The 20,389-nt window shown below is 37.4% G+C and overlaps 1 protein-coding gene across 7 annotated transcripts in view; it reads right to left on the reverse strand.

The window, feature by feature from the left end:
- The window catches only part of eya1 (EYA transcriptional coactivator and phosphatase 1), a 96,196-nt gene that overhangs the window by 36,192 nt on the left and 39,615 nt on the right, over positions 1-20,389 (reverse strand). For all 7 annotated transcript variants that reach the window (XM_057825157.1, XM_057825156.1, XM_057825155.1 and 4 more), the window contains 5 exons: positions 17,294-17,373; positions 16,783-16,969; positions 14,460-14,602; positions 13,522-13,605; positions 319-408 (listed from right to left, as the gene is read on the reverse strand). In XM_057825157.1, the coding sequence (XP_057681140.1) occupies positions 319-408; positions 13,522-13,605; positions 14,460-14,602; positions 16,783-16,969; positions 17,294-17,373 (584 nt within the window). The remainder of the gene's footprint in view (positions 1-318; positions 409-13,521; positions 13,606-14,459; positions 14,603-16,782; positions 16,970-17,293; positions 17,374-20,389) is intronic.

The raw sequence follows: 20,389 nt of genomic DNA on the forward strand, positions 1-20,389 counted from the left end.
ATGTGGGAAGCAACATGTGGCGTAGGTGGACAGCGACACCAAACACACAGCGTGACACGCAGACGCGAGGAGACGGCCGCGGAAAGCCTGACAAATTGCGGCGCTCCGGTCGGGGGTGGTGTTCGGCTGACATGTAAAATTCATGGCGTCCCTCGAGGGCTCAGAAAGTAATGCGTCTCCGGTATGAGACTGATAACTGAGAAGGAGGCTTCCACGCTATGAAGCAGTTGCTTCTTATGGACGCTCCGGTCACACTTTATAGCCCTCGGAAAACACTAAATCATCACGCTGAAGGCAAAAGAAAAAAAATGGACGCACCTCTAAGTCGTTAAAGAATAAATGCGTGTCGGCCAAGTTGAAGATCATTTCTTCCATTCGTAGTCCTAATGATACCGACGATGGCGGGTCCTGAAAGAACAGAAAATACAATTGTGGGGGTTTTTTTGCATGTATTTGAAAGTCATCTGGTCCACTCCAATCATTTCCCAGCAGGCCATTCTCATAAAAAAAGACATTAGGCCCACTTGAAAGTTTTGGCCTGGCGTGTTTACGATGCTGCAGAAAGGACCACAATAGTCAATAAAACAGCCTACGCATGGGAATAAACGGCTTTTAAAAAAGTAGGACGCGTCTGGTTGAGGGTGGTCGCTTTAGAAAGTCGGGTTCACTGTTAAAAAACGTTGCATAGCTGCATGTCCGTTTTCCTGTAAATCGTGATCGGTAATGCACGTTTTCTGTACCAGGACTCGGCTGTAAATAGTTAATGACATTGATTCCTCCTTCAAAAGATAATGAATAGACATGAACTGTTAAAAAAATTCAAGGCTCATAGGCCAGATCTGGCCCAACACATCATTGTGTGTGGAAAGTAAAAGCTCAATCGTGTGCATCGACTTTGTTTCTTGTGGAAAAAAAAAAAAAAAAAAAAAATCAAATAGATTTTTATAGTCCTCCATGAAAGGTCGAGGACTACAGAAACTGGGGATTTTTTCCCCTTTTTTTTATTTTTTAATAGAAATAAAAAAAATAATAATAAAAAAACAAGATATAATTATTTTTTTTTAATAAATAAAAAATCTAAACAATTTTACTTCTTTACTATTTTGCTCTTGTGTTTTTAATATTAATTAAACGACAAAAAAATAATATATATAATGGAAAAAATATATAACATATATATAAAAAACATACAGTGATCCCTCGCTACTTCGCGCTTCAAATTTTGCGCCCTCAGTCCATCGCGGATTTTTTTTAATTAAAAAAAAAAAAAAAAAACTCAATACAGAAGAGCTGTCCCGAGCCGATCGCGTAGTCTCACTCTCCCTCCTGACCTCCCTCCCTCCTTCTCCCTGCTCTTTTTTGGTCAGGCAGTGCACTGGAGTTGCTTATTAAAGTTAACGATGATTGACAAACGTTTGGTTTTGATCTTGCCAGGGATGCAAACTTCAAAGCGCCGCATGCGTCAGTCATTGTTTAACTTGTTAAACAGTTGCTGTGGCAACTCATTGTGTGTAAGTGAGCAGCTTGAGCAGATTTCAGTGGACTCACTCAATGAAGAATTTAGCCAAGCATTTTTCTACTTTATTCTTGTTTAAAAATAATTCGGTGGGACAGCAAAATGTTTAAAACTTGTCATAATTATTACATTTGAAGTGCTTAAAGGCCATGTATTGAAATATATCTTTGCATAAAAGTTTTTTTTTTTTTTTTTTTTTTAATTATAGTTTGGGGAAAAAAAGTGAAAAAAAAAGTCTTATATGTATCACTTTTCAATGCTGAATATGAATAAATACATTGAACACACATTTTTTTCTTAATGGGGGAGGATCGCTACTTCGTGGTTTTTCCACTTATCACGGCAGGTTCTGGTCCAAATTAAGCGCGAAAAACGAGGGATCACTATATGTACATTTGTATAATGTAATAAAAAAAAAAAAAAATTTTTTTTTTAAAAAGAATCTACTGTTTTCGCTCATGTTTTGAGTAAAAAAAAAATAATAATATATTCCTTCTTCTTTAATGATTAAAAAATTATAAATAAATAGAAATGAAAAGCAAACCAACAAAAGTTAAAAACAGGAAAATAAAAACAATATTTCCTGATTTTCCTTTTAAAAATAAAAACATATATGAATAAATAAAAATATAATATTGACTGCTCCATCCTATTTTTAAAAAACAAAAGTATCAGAGAATATTTGCTGTTAGGAGGCTCAGAAAAGAGGATTTAGACAATTTTTAGGTCAACAATGCATTTAAGGATTGATCAACTAATCCATCCATCCATGCCGATTATTTGATCATTTGTTAGTTGTCGATCTTATGATCAATTGCAATTTCCCTTGTTACCAGACATAACGGAAACCATCACTGCCATAGACGAGTTTGACGAATCTGAGTTCAGAGGTCCCCTATTTCCAAAACGCCAATGTTTTTCCCTTGACATTCAAAGGATAATAGCAAAGATGAGGATTTTTTTTTTCTGTCTGCAGCTGCTTTGAGAGAGAAAACAGGCCTAGCAGGGATTACCCTGTTAAATCACCTGAAAACTCACCTGAGCTTTCTACTGATTAGCTGTCATAGCCCATAGCGCTTATATTTTCACTGACGATGACAGAGGAACGAGTGCGTGACTACAAGCCCTCAATCCCTTTCCACTTCTGCAGGCTTTGTGTTTGAACCTGGCCATTTGAATTCTTAGCGGTGTCAATTTTAATTAAAAGCGAGCGGAGGGAAACCCGTTATTTGCTGCCATTGACAGCGACAGACCTCCAATCAACTTGACTTATTCTTCCCTATTTGTATAGTTACCAAAAAAAAAAAAAAAAACTACAAACGCAAAAGCATCATTCTAACCCCTAAAAGGAGGAAATTCAAGTCAACCTCATAGCCCATTCATATGTATGTAGACAAGAGGAAAAATGTAAAACAGCTTTAACAATCAACAACCTGTTTCACCCGCAAAACGACCACCACAACCATAACAGAAGAAACTGCATTAATCTGACTGAACCCATTTACATGTTGTTTTATTTTGTCTTGGCATTTCTAACCGGCGGTTGTTTTGACTGTGCAAGCGTCTGTTTTTTGACGGCCCGAACTGACATATTGCTCCTCAAGTGTCAAGAGATCTTAGCGTCTCTGTGCCTTTGTTCTGGTATGGGGGGGGGGGGGGGGGTTGCCTATTTGATGGGGGCGCTGTTTTGTTTTGGAGGTGAAAGAGGCCTGCCCCGCGACCCTCTACTGTTTATTTACTTTATTCCCAGTCTAGCATGCTGGGTAGAGCGAATTGAGGCTTATGCCAAGAAGCAGCAGCAGTCTGAGACACGCACACACTTCCAAAGGGTCTCCAGTGTACGCCTCCCAAGCAGGAAACACTCTCGCCTCCATAAGGGCCCCGTTTCATCTGATTTTCTATAGGATGTGACAGCAGCTAGAGTCCCACTCACTGCTCCCCACTCTGGCTATTCAAACAATAATAAAAGAAAAAGTACTAACGCTTCAAGCGGTGATGAATTGATCCTCAGGCATTATTTTTTCATGGACAATCTGGTTCATAACTGGGGCTCATTTATGTGAATTCTCCAATGGTGCGAAGTAAGGGAAATACAGTAGAGTGCTTGGAAGCAAAATGGTTGACTTCCTGTTCAGTTTTGGCTATATTTTGTGTAGCCTAAAATAATGGACATTTCTATCAAATTTTGTGTGGCTAGAACCATCCAGTTTCAGGGAATTATTTTTAGTTTTCTGGTCCAGTCCATTGTTAGTGGAATTTTCCTTCAAAATTTGTTCTTCATATAAAAAATGGCTGTAATTATTATTTTTTGGGCAGGGGTTCTTGAGACTTTTTGTGCATCTTGTTCTGATAGACACATCCACCCAAATTTTGTGTTGATATGTCAAACTGGTTGGTGTTGGGGGCTGACTTTTGTTTTGCTTTCCAGCTTTTTTTGTGCATGGAATTCACCTTAAGATGGTTTCTTCTTACTAAAATGGCAGTTAATATTACTTTTTAGGGTATGTGTTCTTGAGACTTTTTTGCACATCTTATTCTGATAGACACATCCACCAAATTTTGTGTTAATATGTCAAACTGGTGTTGGGGGCTGACTTTTGTTTTGCTTTACAGCTTTTTTGTGAATAGAATTCACCTTAAAATGGTTTATTATAACAAAAATGGCAGTTAGTATTACTTTTTTGGGTATGGGCTCTTAAGAGTTTTTTTGTGCTTCTAGGTCAAACTGGTATTGAGGGCTAGCTTTTTTGTTTACTTTCTAGTTTATTTTTTTTCATGGAATTCACCTTAAGATGGTTTCTTCTTACAAAAATGGCAGCTAATATTACTTTTCTGGGTATGTGTTCTTGAGACTTTTTTGTGCATCTTGTACTGATAGACACATCCACCCAATTTTGTGTTGATAGGTCAAACTCATCTTGTGGGCGGACTTTTTTGTTTTGCTTTCCGTTTTTTTTTTTTTTTTTTTGCATGGAATTCACCTTAAGATGGTTTCATTTTACAAAAATGGCCGTTAATATTAATTTTTGAGGTATGTGTTCTTGAGACTTTTTTGTGCATCTTGTTGTGATAGACATGTCCACGAAAATTTGTGCAGATAGGTCAAACTGGTGTTGGGGGCTCACTTTTTTGTTTTGGTTTTCAGCCCGTTTTATTTAATGGAATTCACCTTAAGATGGTTTCCTCTTTCATAAATGGCTGTTAATATCATTTTTTTGGGCAGGGTTTCTTAAGACTTTTTGTGCATCTTGTTCTGATAGACACATCCACCAAATTTTGTGGTGATAGCTCAGACTGGTGTTGGGGGCTGAATTTTTTGTTTTGTTTTACAGCTTTTTTCATGACAATCACCATAAGATTGAAGATTGTTTCTTCTTACAAAAATGGCAGCTAATATTACTTTTTTGGGTATGGGTTCTTGAGCCTTTTTTGTGTATCTTGTTCTGATAGACACATCAACCAATTTTTTTGTTGATAGGTCAAACTCATCTTGGGGGCTGACTTTTTTGTTTTGCTTTCCAGTTTTTTGTTTGTTTGTTTTTTTCATGAAATTCACCTTAAGATGGTTTTCTCGTTCAAAAATGGCTGTTAACATTATTTTTTGGGGGCAGGGGTTCTTGATACTTTTTTTTGCATCTTATTCTTATAGACACGTCCACCGAATTTTGTGTTGATATGTCAAACTGGTGTTGGGGGCTGACTTTTTTGTTTTGTTTTCCAGATTATTTTTTTTTTATGGAATTCACCTTAAGATGGTTTCTTCTTACAAAAAATGGCAGCTAATATTACTTTTTTTGGGTAAGAGTTCTTGAGACTTTTTTGTGCATCTTGTTCTGATAGACTCATCCACCAAATTTTGTGTTGAGAGGTCAAACTGGTGTTGGGGGCTCACTTTTTTCTTTTGCTTTCCAGACCTTTTTTAATGGAATTCACCTTAAGATGATTTCTTCATACAAAAATGGCTTTTTTTTTGGGCTGGGGTTCTTGAGACTTTTTTGTGCATCTTGTTCTGATAGACACATCCACCAAATTTTGTGGTGATAGGTCAGACTGGTGTTGGGGGCTGAATTTTTTGTTTTGTTTTACAGCTTTTTTCATGAAAATCACCATAAGATTGTTTCTTCTTACAAAAATGGCAGCTAATATTACTATTTTGGGTATGGGTTCTTGAGCCTTTTTTGTGCATCTTGTTCTGATAGACACATCAACCAAATTTTTTGTTGATAGGTCAAACTTATCTTGGGGGCTGACTGAGTTCTTGAGACTTTTTTTGTGTGCATCATGTTTTGATAGACACATCCACCAAATTTTGTGTTTATAGGTCAAACTCATCTTGGGGGCTGACTTTTTTGTTTTGCTTTCCTTTTTTTTTTTTTTTTTTTTTGCGTAGAATTCACCTTAAGATGGTTTCATTTTGAAAAAATGGCAGTTAATATTAATTTTTTGGGTATGCGTTCTTGAAACTTTTTGTGCATCTTGTTGTGATGGACACGTCCACCAAATTTTGTGTTGATAGGTCAAACTGGTGTTGGGGGCTGTCTTTTTGTTTTGCTTTCCAGTTTAGTTTTTTCATGGAATTCACCTTAAGATGTTTTCCTCATTCAAAAATGACTGTTAATATTTTTTGGGGGGGGCAGGGGTTCTTGAGGCTTTTTTGTGCATCTTGTTCTGATTGACACATACACCAAATTTTGTGTTGATAGGTGAAACTGGTTGGTGTTTGGGGCTGCCTTTTGTTTTGCTTTCCAGGTTATTTTTTTTCATGGAATTCACCTTAAGATGGTTTCTTCTTACAAAAATGGCAGCTAAAATGACTTTTTTGAGTATGTGTTCTTGAGACTTTTTTGTGCATCTTGTTCTGATAGACACATCCACCAAATTTTGTGTTGATATGTCAAACTGGTGTTAGGGGTTGACTTTTTTGTTCAGCTTTCCAGTTTATTTTTTTTCATGGAAATGACCTTAAGCTGTTTTTTTCTTACAAAAATGGCAGTTAAAATTACTTTTTGGATATGGGTTCTTGAGACTTTTTTGTGCATCTTGTTCTGATAGACACATCCACCAAATGTTGTGTTGATAGGGCAAACTGGTGTTGGGGGCAGATTTTTTTGTTTTGTTTTACCTTCCAGCTCTAATTTGTTTTCCATTGAATTTGCCTTAAGATGGCTTCTTCATACAAAAATGACTGTTTATTGTAATTTTTAGGCATGAATCCGCGAGTTTTTTACGCATCTTGATCTGATGGACACATCCACCAAATTCTGTATTGATAGTTCAAACTTGTGTTATGGACTTTTTTGTTTTACTTTCCAGCCCCAATTTTTGTTCGTTGAATTCGCCTTAAAATGGTTTGTTTTCATACAAAAATGGCTGTTAATATTATTTTTTGCGCATGGGTCCTTGAGACATTTTGCGCATCTTGTTCTGATAGACACTCCCACCAAATTATGTGATGATAGGTCAAACTAGTGCTGGGGGCTGATTTTTCCTCTCCGTTCCTCCCTTTTCCCCATAATTCGCTTAAAAAAAGCTTTCTTCATACCAAAATGTCTGACCACTAATACATACATTTCAGAAACATGCTTTCAGGCATTTCTAGGTCCCGAAAAGGCAATTTATTTGTGGGTAGGATAATAATAAACAGCAATTCCAAGAGGGCCTTTGCACTGCCTAGTGCTGGGGCCCTAAAAACGGCAACCGCAGAGTGTGCTCACTCAAAGCCTATCTGCCAGGCACATCTATAAACTACTTTAGAAAAGAAAGTGAACACGCATACATACATCTCCCGCCATCTTCACCCGCCCTTTTGTCGGGTGGCGTAAACAAAACGTTACAAAACACTTTCCCCCGTAATCACTATAAATAGTCGCGTATCCACACTTTCCCCCATGGCCGATGACCTCCCCCTCATTCCTTCTCATAAACACTGTGCTGTTCTTATCAGCTCTTTTAATTGGCATCAAGGCAGCTCGCCTAATAAAGCTTTGACGGCTCAAGCCAGCTGGAGTGCCATTAGGCTGGTCAGAGCAGGAGCTTAAAGGAGGTGGAGATGTAAAAAGGATGGGGGTGTTATTGGGGGGACGGCACTGATATCTCCAGGCAGGTGGTGCCTTGTGGCGTGCTTGTATTCTTAACTCCCTCACCGGCTGATTGTTTACATTGAATCACCAAGGATTCGCTGGCTTTTCCCACCGTAGCACTTTTTCTCATCAGGGGCCACTTTAGTAGTTCTAAAGTCCTCTGAGAGCCTTATAGGATTTGGAGAAAATGATCGTTTTCATGTTTTTTTTGTCCCCCCATATATAACATTCCTGTCTAATGATAAGTCTGTACCTTTAAATTATGTTTTATCCAAAATGCATGAACTGCGCATGTTTTTTCCTTGATTTCCAAAAAATGGAAAAAAGAAAGAAATATGTATCTTGAAATACATATATTGTATTTTCAAGTTTTTCCATTTAGTTTTTGGTTAAAAAAAATTTAAATAAAAAATATATTGACAACCACCGCCCTGCTAAAATGTAATGTATCTACAATCCTGTGTTCTGAAAAAGGAAACGTGTTTATTTTAAAACTTAGTTGTACAGACCTGTCAACCCGAGGCCGTTGGCAATCTTACAAATAGTGACGTACGCCCTTACAAATTGGTGACTAATCTTACAACGTTGTATATAGTGTGCAATATGAAACAAAAATAAAACTCAATTTTTTTAATAATATTAATTTATTGGTAATATTGTAACATATAACCTGGTGCAATCAAAGCACAATCAATATCTTCAGCTACATCATGATTACTAAAATTTAATAGTGACTTTTGTTATAATTGTATGTAGCACTTTTGGCAATTTCAATCATGTCTTTTGATGGCTGCATTTCATGGCACTTCGGCTCGCAATTCAGTTTGGATTGAAGGTAGCTCGTTAGTGTGTCCAATTATAAATTAAAAAGGTCAATTGATAAAATTAACTTACCGATGCAATCTTTGAGTCAGGGAACATTTCTTTTGCTAATTCTGAGAAGTGCTCAGCAATAGTTGCAGGCAAATTGTCTTCGGCAAAAAATTGGCAGAATAATATCTCCGCTTTTGTCTCTTTTCATTCTGCAGACTTCATCTTTATGACCAGTGTTGTTAATCTTACTATTAAAAACTAATTTAGTTACAAATTACCTCTCCCAAAAAGTAATTGAGTTAGTAACTCAGTTACCTGAATGTAAGGGTAATTAGTTACTTGGCAAAGTAACTGGTGTTACCTTTTATGTTTTTTTTTTGTTTTTGTTTTTTTTCATTTTTTCAACAACAACAAACAAAAAAACAGTAACCTTTGCTATGTTTGGAAGTCATTTAATGTTGTCAATCAACCGTTAAAGTTGCTAAAATTGCTCCAGTTTTTGCATTAGTTCCCGTCTGTCTACTTTCGACATGTGAAAGTTTTCAAACATTTTCATCATCTAAAGATAGAGTCAAGTCAAGATTTTGCCGATTTAGGAGTATTTTAGATAAAAAGTGACTTAGGTTCGGTAGGAAGCTTCACTACAACAGAGCCTTTCTGAGAAGTCTACTGCTTTAAAATGGCAGTTGTTTACTAATGGCACCAAGTCTGTCATTTCGCATGTAGTTCTATATGCATGTGATATCTAAGCGTAAATTGTACGCTGTCGGCTACAGTCAGGAAATATTGGTGCCCCCTAGCCTAGCATCGCGTTTGCTACAGCGTCACAACAAACACTCTTCCCTCTCAGTATCTCTGACTTTTCTCGCGTCATTCAACCAGTAACGCATAGTAACGCACATTTTTTCGTTGCCGAAACGGTGACAAAATCCGAACAGAGAAAAAAAAACGTAATGCACGAAAAACGTACAGATTTTGAACGTAAAATCAATGCTCACTTGTACAAATTATGCCGAACCCGTACAACATGACAGTTATGGCTGTACTCACTTCATCAGAGGAATTAAAATCGTGCATGAAAAATGTCTTAAAGTTATAATCATGGACAGTGTCTTGAATTGTTTTTTTTTCTTTCTTTCATCCAATAAATCCAAAGTTTTTCTCTTATATAAAGAAAAGAAAAATTACAGTTACATTCAGTATATTTAAAAATTCTAGCAAAAGAATACAAACAGGTCTAAGTTCATTTTTATCTACCTCCAATTTGTTTTACCACATCTAAGTGTTTTATATGCTATATGATCTTATTTTTGGGGGAAAAAAAGTCAAATTCTCAAAATGTAGAATACTTATTCTCTGTGTAAAATACACAATGCTGCAATCTGGTTACATCTTTGTGTGAATACCTATCGTTCATCTTAAGGCTGACATTGACGGTGATAGAGGCTGGCGTCGCTGCCAACCTTGCCCAGTCAAAATGGACTGAACGTCTATCGCTGTCAATGGCACTGAAATGCGATCATTCGCAGCGAGATCAAATGAATTCGACATCCATCGCGAAAAAGATGACCTCAAAAGCAAACCATGAGAATAAATGTCTAGCTTATTTCCCCCATCAAAAACAGTTTGTTTGGAAAGTTTAAATTTAGAGAAGCAATTTAAATGGAATAACAAATAGCCCAGCGTGGAAAAGTAAACGCTTCATCTTATGAGAATGCACAGGGAAAATAACTACGTATACAGCACATGTATTCCAATTCACTTTGATTCACCCCGCCTTCTTAATTAAAGCAACAGTGTGGCAATTTGGCCATAGAAAGGAACGCTTAAGTGTGTCAGGAGACATCCTGTGTGCAACTGTTGCGCCAGTCCCTAGTGAGCCGTGCCCCCCGGGCAGCCACGCACCACTCGGACAGCTGCAGGCAAATACTTGCCAAGCCTCGTTGGAGCTATTAAAAAAAGAAGTAATTATCTGCACAGTGAGATCCCCTTACCACGCGTTGAACTGATTCACCGTTTAGTTCCCGTGAATTCAAATTATTGACTGCGGATGGACTTTGTAAAAAAAAAAAAAAAAAAAAAAAAAATTTGCCCCTGAAGCCAATTACTCCTATCATAATGGTATTTGGTGGATGTGTACATCATAAGTAGATCTACAAAAAAAGTCTCAAGAACCCATGACTGAAAAGATACAGGAAGTCTGCCAATTTGGTATGACGTAGCCTTTTTAGGATAATGGATTCAAATTGATGCTGAGAAGAAAACACACCTCTTAAAAAGTTCAGCCCCTTAAGCCAGATATATTTAGCCAAATGAAATTTGGTGCACGTGTCTATCATAAGTAGACCCCCCCAAAAAAGTGTCAAGCACCCATAATAGTGGCAACTTTTTTACCGTAAAGTGTAATTTTTTTGTTTCAAATTAAACCGGCACCTAAACTTTTTGAAAAATTCAGCCCACACGCACACAGGTTGTTTACCGAAGCAAAATGAAATTTGGTAGGCTTTCCTATCATATGTAGAGCAACAAAAAAATCTCAAGAACCCATCACTCTAAAGACACAGGAAGTCTGTAATTTTGGCTTGAAGTACCACTTTAGGGTAAAAAGTTTTAAGCAGCCAATTTGAAAAGACACTTCTGAAAATTCAGCTCCCCAAAACAGTATTAGTTGGCAATTTGAACTTTGGGGAAAATGTCAATCATAAGTAGATCTACGAAAAAGTCTCAAGAACCCATTTCTTAAAAGACACAAGAATCCAGCCATTTTGGCTTGAAGTGGCCACTTCAGGGTAAGTACATGCAAGCGCCCAAATTGATTACATACATCTGAAAATTCAGCCCCCATAAACAGCGTTAGTTAGCAATAGGAAATTTGGTGAACTTTTCTATTATAAGTAAATGTACGAAAAAGTCTCAAGAACCCGTTGCTTAAAAGACACAGGAATCCAGCCATTTTGGCTTGAAGTGACAACTTTAAGGTAATATCTGTCATTTTCAAGGCTCTTCAATGGCTCTCCTGAACTTTTAGAAAAATTCAGCCCACGCAGTCCGTTTACCTAAGCAAAATGAAATTTGGTAGGCTTGCCTATCACATGTAGAGCAACAAAAAAGTCTCACAAACCCATCACAGAAAAGACACAGGAAGTCTGCAATTTTGGTTTGAAGTGGCCACTTCCACTTTAGGGTAAATAGATTCAAGCAGCCAAAGTGATTACACACCTCTGAAAATTCAACCACCAAAAACAGTGTTAGTTAGCAATATAAAATTTGATGAACATGTCTATCATAAGTAGATCTACGAAAAAGTCTCAAGAATCCATTGCCTAAAAGACACAGGAAGCCAGCAATTTTGGCTTGAAGTGGCCACTTCAGGGTAAGTACATTCAAGCGGCCAAATTGATTACATACATTTGAAAATTCAACCCCCAAAAACAGTGTTAGTTAGCAATATGAAATTTGGTGAACTTTTCTATCATAAGTAGATGTACAAAAAAGTCTCAAGAACCCATTGCTTAAAAGACACAGGAAGCCAGCCATTTTGGCTTGAAGTTGCAACTTTAAGGTAATATCTGTCATTTTCAAGGCTCTTCAATGGCTCTCTTGAACTTTTGGAAAAATTCAGCCCCCACAGGCCGTTTACCTAAGCAAAATGAAATTTGGTAGGCTTGCCTATCACATGTAGAGCAACAAAAAAGTCTCACAAACCCATCACAGAAAAGACACAGGAAGTCTGCAATTTTGGTTTGAAGTGGCCACTTTAGGTTAAAAAGTTTCAAGTGGCCAAATTGATATGACACCACTGAAAATTCAGCCGTCCAAAACAGTGTTAGTTAGCATTATGAAATTTGTGGAACATGTCAATCATAGGTAGATCTTCAAAAAAACCTCTAGAACCCATCACAGGAAGTTTGCCATTGTGGCTTAAAGTGGGCACTTTAGGGTAAATAGATTCAAGCAGCCAAAGTGATTACACACCTCTGAAAATTCAACCACCAAAAACAGTGCTAGTTAGCAATATAAAATTTGATGAACATGTCTATCATAAGTAGATCTACGAAAAAGTCTCAAGAATCCATTGCCTAAAAGACACAGAAAGCCAGCAATTTTGGCTTGAAGTGGCCACTTCAGGGTAAGTACATTCAAGCGGCCAAATTGATTACATACATTTGAAAATTCAACCCCCAAAAACAGTGTTAGTTAGCAATATGAAATTTGGTGAACTTTTCTATCATACGTAGATGTACAAAAAAGTCTCAAGAAACCATTGGTTAAAAGACACAGGAAGCCAGCCATTTTGGCATGAAGTGGTAACTTTAGGGTAATATCTGTCATTTTCAAGGTTCTCCTGAACTTTTGGAAAAATTAAGCCCGCGCATTCCGTTTATCTAAGCAAAATGACATTTGGTAGGCTTTCCTATAATATGTAGTCAAACAAAAAAGTCTCAAGAACCCATAACCCTAAAGACACAGGAAGCCTTCAATTCTGGTTTGAAGTAGCCACTTTAGGGTAAAAAGTTTCAAGCAGCCAAATTGATAAGACACCTCTGAAAATTCAGCCCCCCAAAACAGTGTTAGTTAGCATTATAAAATTTGTGGAACATGTCAATCATAAGTAGATCTACGAAAAAGTCTCAGAACCCATCGCTGAAAAGGCACAGGGAGTCTGCCATTGTGTCTTGCAGTGGCCTCTTTAGGGTTAATAGATTCAAGCGGCCAAATTGATTACACACCTCTGAAAATTCAGCCCCCAAAAATAGTGTTAGTTGGCCATATGAAATTTGATGAACATGTCTATCATAAGTAGATCTACGAAAAAATCTCAAGAACCCATTGTCTAAAATACACAGGAAACCAGCCATTTTGGCTTGAAGTGGCCACTTTTGGGTAATTTCTACCATTTTCAAGGCTCTTCAAAAACAAACCTGTCCAAGAGAATTTCACCAATTGCTTTCCAAATTGAACCACCCATAAAAGATGTTTTCATCACTGTATGTGGGCAGACGTAAATAGCTCAACTACACAGTCTCAGCCAAAAAAACTAGAAGCACCTATTCCATTCTGCTGTTCATGGGGTTTAAATGTCTTTTATTTCCACATGAAAATGTCACTCACCCGTCCATATCTGTTGGCGTAGGAGCCCGTGAGCAAGGAATGGAAAACGATGATTGTTTCATCCAGATCCCAGATGAATACTCGCTGGAAGAGGAGGCGGAGGGACAAAAAAACAGAGAAGAAAAGAGTCAAAATCGATGTTGCACTCTGTCGTTGCTGCAAGGTGATCCTGCTGGTCAATAGGCCAGGAGCGTGTACTCGTGCACCGTTGGGACCGCGGTCCATTTGCTCGCGCGGGCCACTGCAACGCTCCCCACCACCACTCCACTTCTTGCCCCTTTACATTAGAGCAATCGATAGGGACAAACTAATTAACTAGATTTGTTAACATGCAATGATTTCAGCTCCTTCATGGCTGCTGAATTCACGTTAACCAGCCGTATTGACTATTATGAATGTATTATAGTTATAATCATATTTCTGTTGTGAGATGTAACAAAAGTACATCGACTAAATCTTTTGACTTTTTCATTTTTAAATTCCCCATAATTGGGAGGAAAATCTCAGAATTTACTTTACAGTCTCTCTAAACAGCAACAATGAAAAAATATTTTTTTGTGTTGTGCTGGGTTGGTAAAATGTGCATTTTATGTTATGTTTACTTTTGTGCATCTGTACATTGATACTTTTAATTAAAACAGAAAATACAGTACTTTGACAGACTTTAGTAGTTTATTTGATCTATTCTTCTACTCAAGTACAGTTTGTGTGAATATAATTCACCTCACTTTAATGAGTGAATCACCCCCCTGTTTGCTTATGAATGAGACGAGAACTTGCGTGAGTCATGATTCCACAATGCGTCAATTATTCAGGAAGCGTTTCTTATAATGAATTAATGCCTATGGTTGCGTTAAAGGCAAAGTGTCAGCCCATACACTAAGTGGATTAAGGTCCCTCGAGGCCGTCTGTCGCCAAGGTAGCGAGCTCACCCCTACCTCAAGGTCGGAGTCGGGCGGCGGCGACGGGTTGTTGTTCCTCCTGCCCCGACCACGTGACTTTCCATCCGAGGCTCGGCGCAATCGATCCGAATCTGAATCTTTAATGGGGGTTGATGGACTGTGGATGGTACTGTACTCCGCTGGAAGGAAGACAGATGATGAAAAGAAATGACAATTTGCTCTTTGCAAGGACGGTGCTGATTGGTTATATTGTTTAAGTTGTTGTATATTGGTAAAAATGGTCTATTCTATTATCAAATTGTATAATATTCTATTATTCTATTATCATGCAATCTAGCATGTTAGCATTACTTTAAAGATGAATGATCGCATATTTTTGCACCCGAGTCCAAGTCAACTGATTTTGAGAATCTGTTGATACTGAGCCCCGATCCAATACCGAAAAAACAAAAAAAAAAAAATTTTTTTTTTTTTTCAAAAACAAAAGTTCTAGTACTGTACTATTTACACTACTTCCTCTTCTGCTTTTTTCCGGAGGTGTTGCGGAGTGTAACACGTATATATTTTTTGTTTCTTTTGGCAATACCATTGTGTTCCTTGATTATTTCGTTACTTTTTAGGCCTTAAAATATTAAAAAAAAAAAAAATTCTATTATATAAACAAACCTCAATCCATTTCACCCGATTCCGATCCCCTGAAAAATGGCATGATCGGCCCGATTTCCGATTACGTGATCGGATCAGGACATCTATAATTGTGACTGTTGTCCGAGAAAAAAATCTAGGGGGATTTTGATCTGTTGTGAGCAAGTAGAACATAATAAATCAGACTTCTGTCATCCCTGATATTTCAATGAGGACTACAGAAATTTAATTTTGACTGAATTGTATTTCAAGTTCATGGATATGACTTACTTTCGCAGGCCACATAAAATTATGTGGCAGGCCAGATCTGGCCGCTGGGCCTCGAGTTTGCCACGTGAGATTGAAGGCCTTCCAGACAAAATTCAATAACCTTATAAGTAGGCATGTGCCAGTGTGAGATTCTGACGGTATGATAACCTTAAGCAAAAAATATCACGGTATCATGGTATTGCAATTACAGCTCTAAAATGTGTTATTTTGAGACGTCTGGGTTAAAAAAAATTTTTTCCATTGAACAGGATTTTTATCTTTCAAAATAACATACAGTATTAACAAATTGGAACATACGTATCATGGTAAAAAACAAGAATAAATAAATTACTGTAATATTCTAAATCAAATTTAAATAAATGCAGTCCTTCAGGTGAGCCTGAACCCTCAGCCACAGCTCAATAATACTATCATCATAACAAAAATAACTGAATTATTGTCCAATTTCTGTATTTGTTTTACCACCGCTAGACACACTTAATACGCTGGAGTTAACTCTCGTAGCTGGTGGGAAACGTTCAAAACAGCTTTTACTAACCTTTAATTTTGTATAAAGTGACGAGTGGTCACGTAAAATCAAAATCATTTTAGAGGTATTGCCTCGCCTCCTCTGGCAGCCACCCTCCGCAAACATGTTTTACATGTCGGTTGGCCCTCTTCGTCCCAGCCACGGCTGTGTGTAACTTTTCTGTAGCTGAAATATTCCCATACCAACGACTTCGTTTTCTTAGATGGGAGAATAGTTCAGGTGTTTCACCTCCTCCAGCCATCGTGTAGCACAGCTCTGACTCACTAGGCAAAAACCGGATGGGGAGAGGTAAGCCCTACAGCTGCAAGTGAGGGATTTCTATTTTTGGGACATAAAAATAGCTAATAACGTTGGAACGGTAGGACGGAAAAAACAGTGAGGTTTTCATACCACGGTATACCTTGAAACCGTAACCAACGCGTGTCTACTTATCAGACACTTTAGCAAGATTCGTAAATTTAGGACTTCTGGAAGATCCGTTAAAAGTTGAACTAAGCTCTAGTTTTTTACTTATCAGTTCAGATTCTTTGAAATGATCAGTAAAAATATCATAGACAAATGAAGTTTAAATAAATAGGGATAATAATAATATTTTAGGTAAAATGGATCTCAGTTTAAGTAACTATATAATAAATTTCTCCAAGTGCGAATCAAACCTGGACTAATAAAAGGGCAGTAGATTGCGCTGACAACTGAGCTAAACTCTAGCTACCCAGTTGCTAGCACCCTCTTTTAAAAGCATCGTGAGTAAGGGTATGGCTAAGTTCAAACAACTTATTGATAAAACTAGTTAAGAAAACTGTACTTAAGATAACAAGTTACTTAAGAGAACGAACTTATGAATTCGAGTCTACTTAAAAAAACTGAAGTTAGCATGATGAATAGGAAGATTTTTTCCTACAGTGTATGTACTACCTGCAGGATTGTCCGTCAAGGCCTGGCTAGTGATAGCAGCCGGGGGCTCCTGCAGCGTATAAGTAGTAGTGGTTGAAGGCGTGTTGGGGCTGGTGTTGTTGCTTGTCATGTAGGGCGACGTGTAGGGCGAACTGTTGTAATACTGTGCGTACTGACCCTGGCCGAAAGCAGGATAGCCAGGGTACTCCTGTGAAAAGATGCCAAAGTCAAGTTTTTCTTTGTTGTTGTTGTTTTTTTGGGGTGGAGTAATGTGAGATATGCTCTTCACAATTATTGCTACTTTGCATCACAGATTCCCTAAAAACATAAATGCAAACATATGTCCCATATGTGTGTGTGTTTGCTACAAGACAGATGCGAGAGGCGGTACAGCAGGTAATCCAGCAGACAAGGTGTGTGACATCCAGAGTGATTCATGCTGAAATTTGTCACGGATGGAATGTAACATGCTGAAAGTCTGCTGTTCCAGTCGATCAGCGGGAGAATTAAAGAAGGTAGAGAACAGACATACCTGTTGCGTGCTGTTAAAGCCCGTCGAGTTCGTCAGGGAGTTGTTGTTGTATAATCCAGACGTTGTTGTGAAAGTACCACCTGGGAAGAGGAAATTGTCATCACTTTGAATTACTGTTATGTACAGTAGTGCAACTGCAGAGTTACTACAAACTATTAAAGTATCTTGATAGTTGACTAAATAACCAACAATTTTTGAGTTTTCAATTAATTTGATAATTAATTAGTTGTTGATTGGTCGATTAATCATACTAGCCTTGGTTGTACCTAGGATGTTTTTCTTTCTTTCTGACTATTACACACTTTTTTGTCTTTACGATAATTCAATAAGTGTATTCCAAAGGGTCATAAAAGACCAATTTTCATAACGATATGACAAACATCGATTATTTGGACAACAATAAGATATCTGCCGGTACTACATAGTAGGTAACGGTACAATTCAATACAAAAAACTTCGACTTACTACAATATTGTGTACATTAGTGTTGTTTTCGTCAACGATAACGTAAATATTTCGTCAACCTACAATTTTTTCATGACGATGACGTGACAAGTTAAAAACGTGTCTTGGTAGACTAAAACATAATGAGACGGCTGCCAGTTTTCTTCTGATGAGACGAGAAGAGATAAAAATTGGGCATAGTTTCGTCATGAGTTTACAATGTGTGACATTTTCTTAGCGTATGCGTAGTTAGCACGCATCGTAGCAGTGTTTGGTCGTGTCACTCGTGTGACGTGCTGCGCCGCCCAGCCACACCAACTACTCCAGGCTCCTTTTGTGAAACACATTTGTCAGGTGCTGCTTGGTAGGTTTTCTTTTCTTATCTTGGCTAGATATGCCATGTTGCGTTAGCCTTTAAAGGTCTATGCTCATCACACATTAAATGTAACTTTTAGCATTAGCATAGCATTCGCATTAGCATAGCGTTCACATTACCATTAGGCATTTAGCTTTTTGAGTGTCATCTTAAACTCTTGGAAAACTCTTTACATACAGTTCATGGTGTCCAGGTGAGTTTAATTAATTAAAAATAATCTATCGTTTCCCTGCAGAGTGTGTACCATCATCACAAAGATGGTGATGTCCTTGTACACTCTACAATTATGTGCTTGTCTGTCAATTTTCATTCGAAATCGTTGGAAACATTATATTTATTTATTTATTTATTTATTTATTTATTTATCAATGGACTAAAACTTTTTGTCTGAGTTTTCGTGAACTACAACTCGACAAACACATTTTAAAATGACTAAATTAAGACTAAGACTAAAAAGTATTTTCATCCAAAAGGCTAGGACGAAAATTAAAAGGGCTGCCAAAAACAACACTGATGTAGATTCAGCATTCAGTTAAATTTCACTTAAAATGTTAAAAAACCCAAAGCAATTCTTGACGTATTTGACAATTTTTTTTTTGAAGTATTTCAAACATTTACAAAACAGCATATCTAAAACGAAAACGTGTAACAATGTCTTGAGTTTCAATTAATTTGATTGGATAGTTGACGTACTAATCAATGCATCCATCCAAATTGATGCATCCTTACTCTGTCGGTTCAAATGGATTGGACCTGTATTACCGTCAATGGCACTAAAACATCATTCCCCCTTGAAAAGTGGCCTTATCTACCCCCTCTTCCTCCCTTTATCACTGTTTGAATCGGGCCTGATGAATGACAGTGGGGGGAAGAAGGGTCCTGCGAGTAGCACAAGAGGTTGCTTGTGCGCGAGCTACTGAAGGGTAACATCCGGGGTGAATCGGAGGGGTCTGAATGAATATGTATGTTTCTCTTTTCACTCACTCACTAAAAGGATGATCCCTCCTGGGTAATTAAGTCATTCAAAGAGGAGCTGATAGCATCTAATGGCTTAATAATATACACGGCATGACTTATTAGAGGATAGGTGGGCGCCCCGAGGCTCGGCGGATTTCAGCTGGGCTCCATCTGCTGCAAGTGAGACGTCACGTAAAATGGCCGCCGACGTGTGATTTGCACGCGTATTAAAAAAAGCTGGAAGCTGTCATGTTATTTGGATGGCAAGAGTTTGAATTGACAAAGTAAGGTTTTTATTGGCACTGATAATAAGTTAAGGCAGATAATGCAATGAAGCCAGCCCCCTACTGCGAGGAGAAACTAGCAGATGAAATGTCAGCGGTAGTGATAAAGTGGCTGTGTTTTATTTGTAGGTTTTCCGGTAAAGATAAACTTTAAAACTTTGCTAGTATGTAGTAAAGTATGGTTAAGATTAAAAGGATATGAACACTGGACAGACATGTTTTTTTCTTAGCTGTTTAATGTCATAGCTCCAAAAAATTGCTGAAATGATAAAAAAAGTAAATGTTAAATTTATTGTATTTTCCAACAATAAGTCGCACCTTAGTGTAAGTCACACTAGCCAAAAAATATGCAATGGAGAGCAAAAAGATATATATCACTCGCACCGGAGTATTTAAGTCGCGTTTTGGGGGGAAATTTATTTGATAAATTCCAACACCAAGAACAGACATGCCATCTTGAAAGGCAATTTAAAATAAATATAGAAGAGAAAAAAACAGGCTGAATAAGAGTGCGATATGCTAACGTTACATGACGTATAAACAACGAGCTGAAAAAGTGCCTGGTATGTTAGCGTAACATGGCTATTAAGAATTATTCAGATAATAAAAATTAAAAAAAAAAAAAAATTATATAAATGTATAACTATATATAAATTAAAAATTTATATAAAAATTTAAAATTTAAATTTAAATCAATTTAAATAAAAATTTTATCAAACGATCAGTGTCCCTCCAAATGTTATGATAATGTGTTAAGAATTTCACACATAGGTTGCTGCAGAGTATTACGGTAGTCGCACATTGTGACTGGGGGTTTGCGATATATTATGATATATATTGCATTATTAAAAGTGGAAGAATTTTCACCAGATGACTTGAATAGATTCGATTGTTTTTCCTCAGTTTCCCCCTTGTTTTTGTATTCAGTAAATGGTAGCGCATTTGTCTACATTGTTACAATGCCCAAAGCGCTTTACATTAGCACACATTTGCCCTTCACGCACACATTCACACACCAATGGTGCTCTCGCCATG

The sequence above is a fragment of the Corythoichthys intestinalis genome, chromosome 20, assembly GCF_030265065.1.
Source record: "Corythoichthys intestinalis isolate RoL2023-P3 chromosome 20, ASM3026506v1, whole genome shotgun sequence".
In the NCBI taxonomy this organism is placed as follows: domain Eukaryota; kingdom Metazoa; phylum Chordata; class Actinopteri; order Syngnathiformes; family Syngnathidae; genus Corythoichthys; species Corythoichthys intestinalis.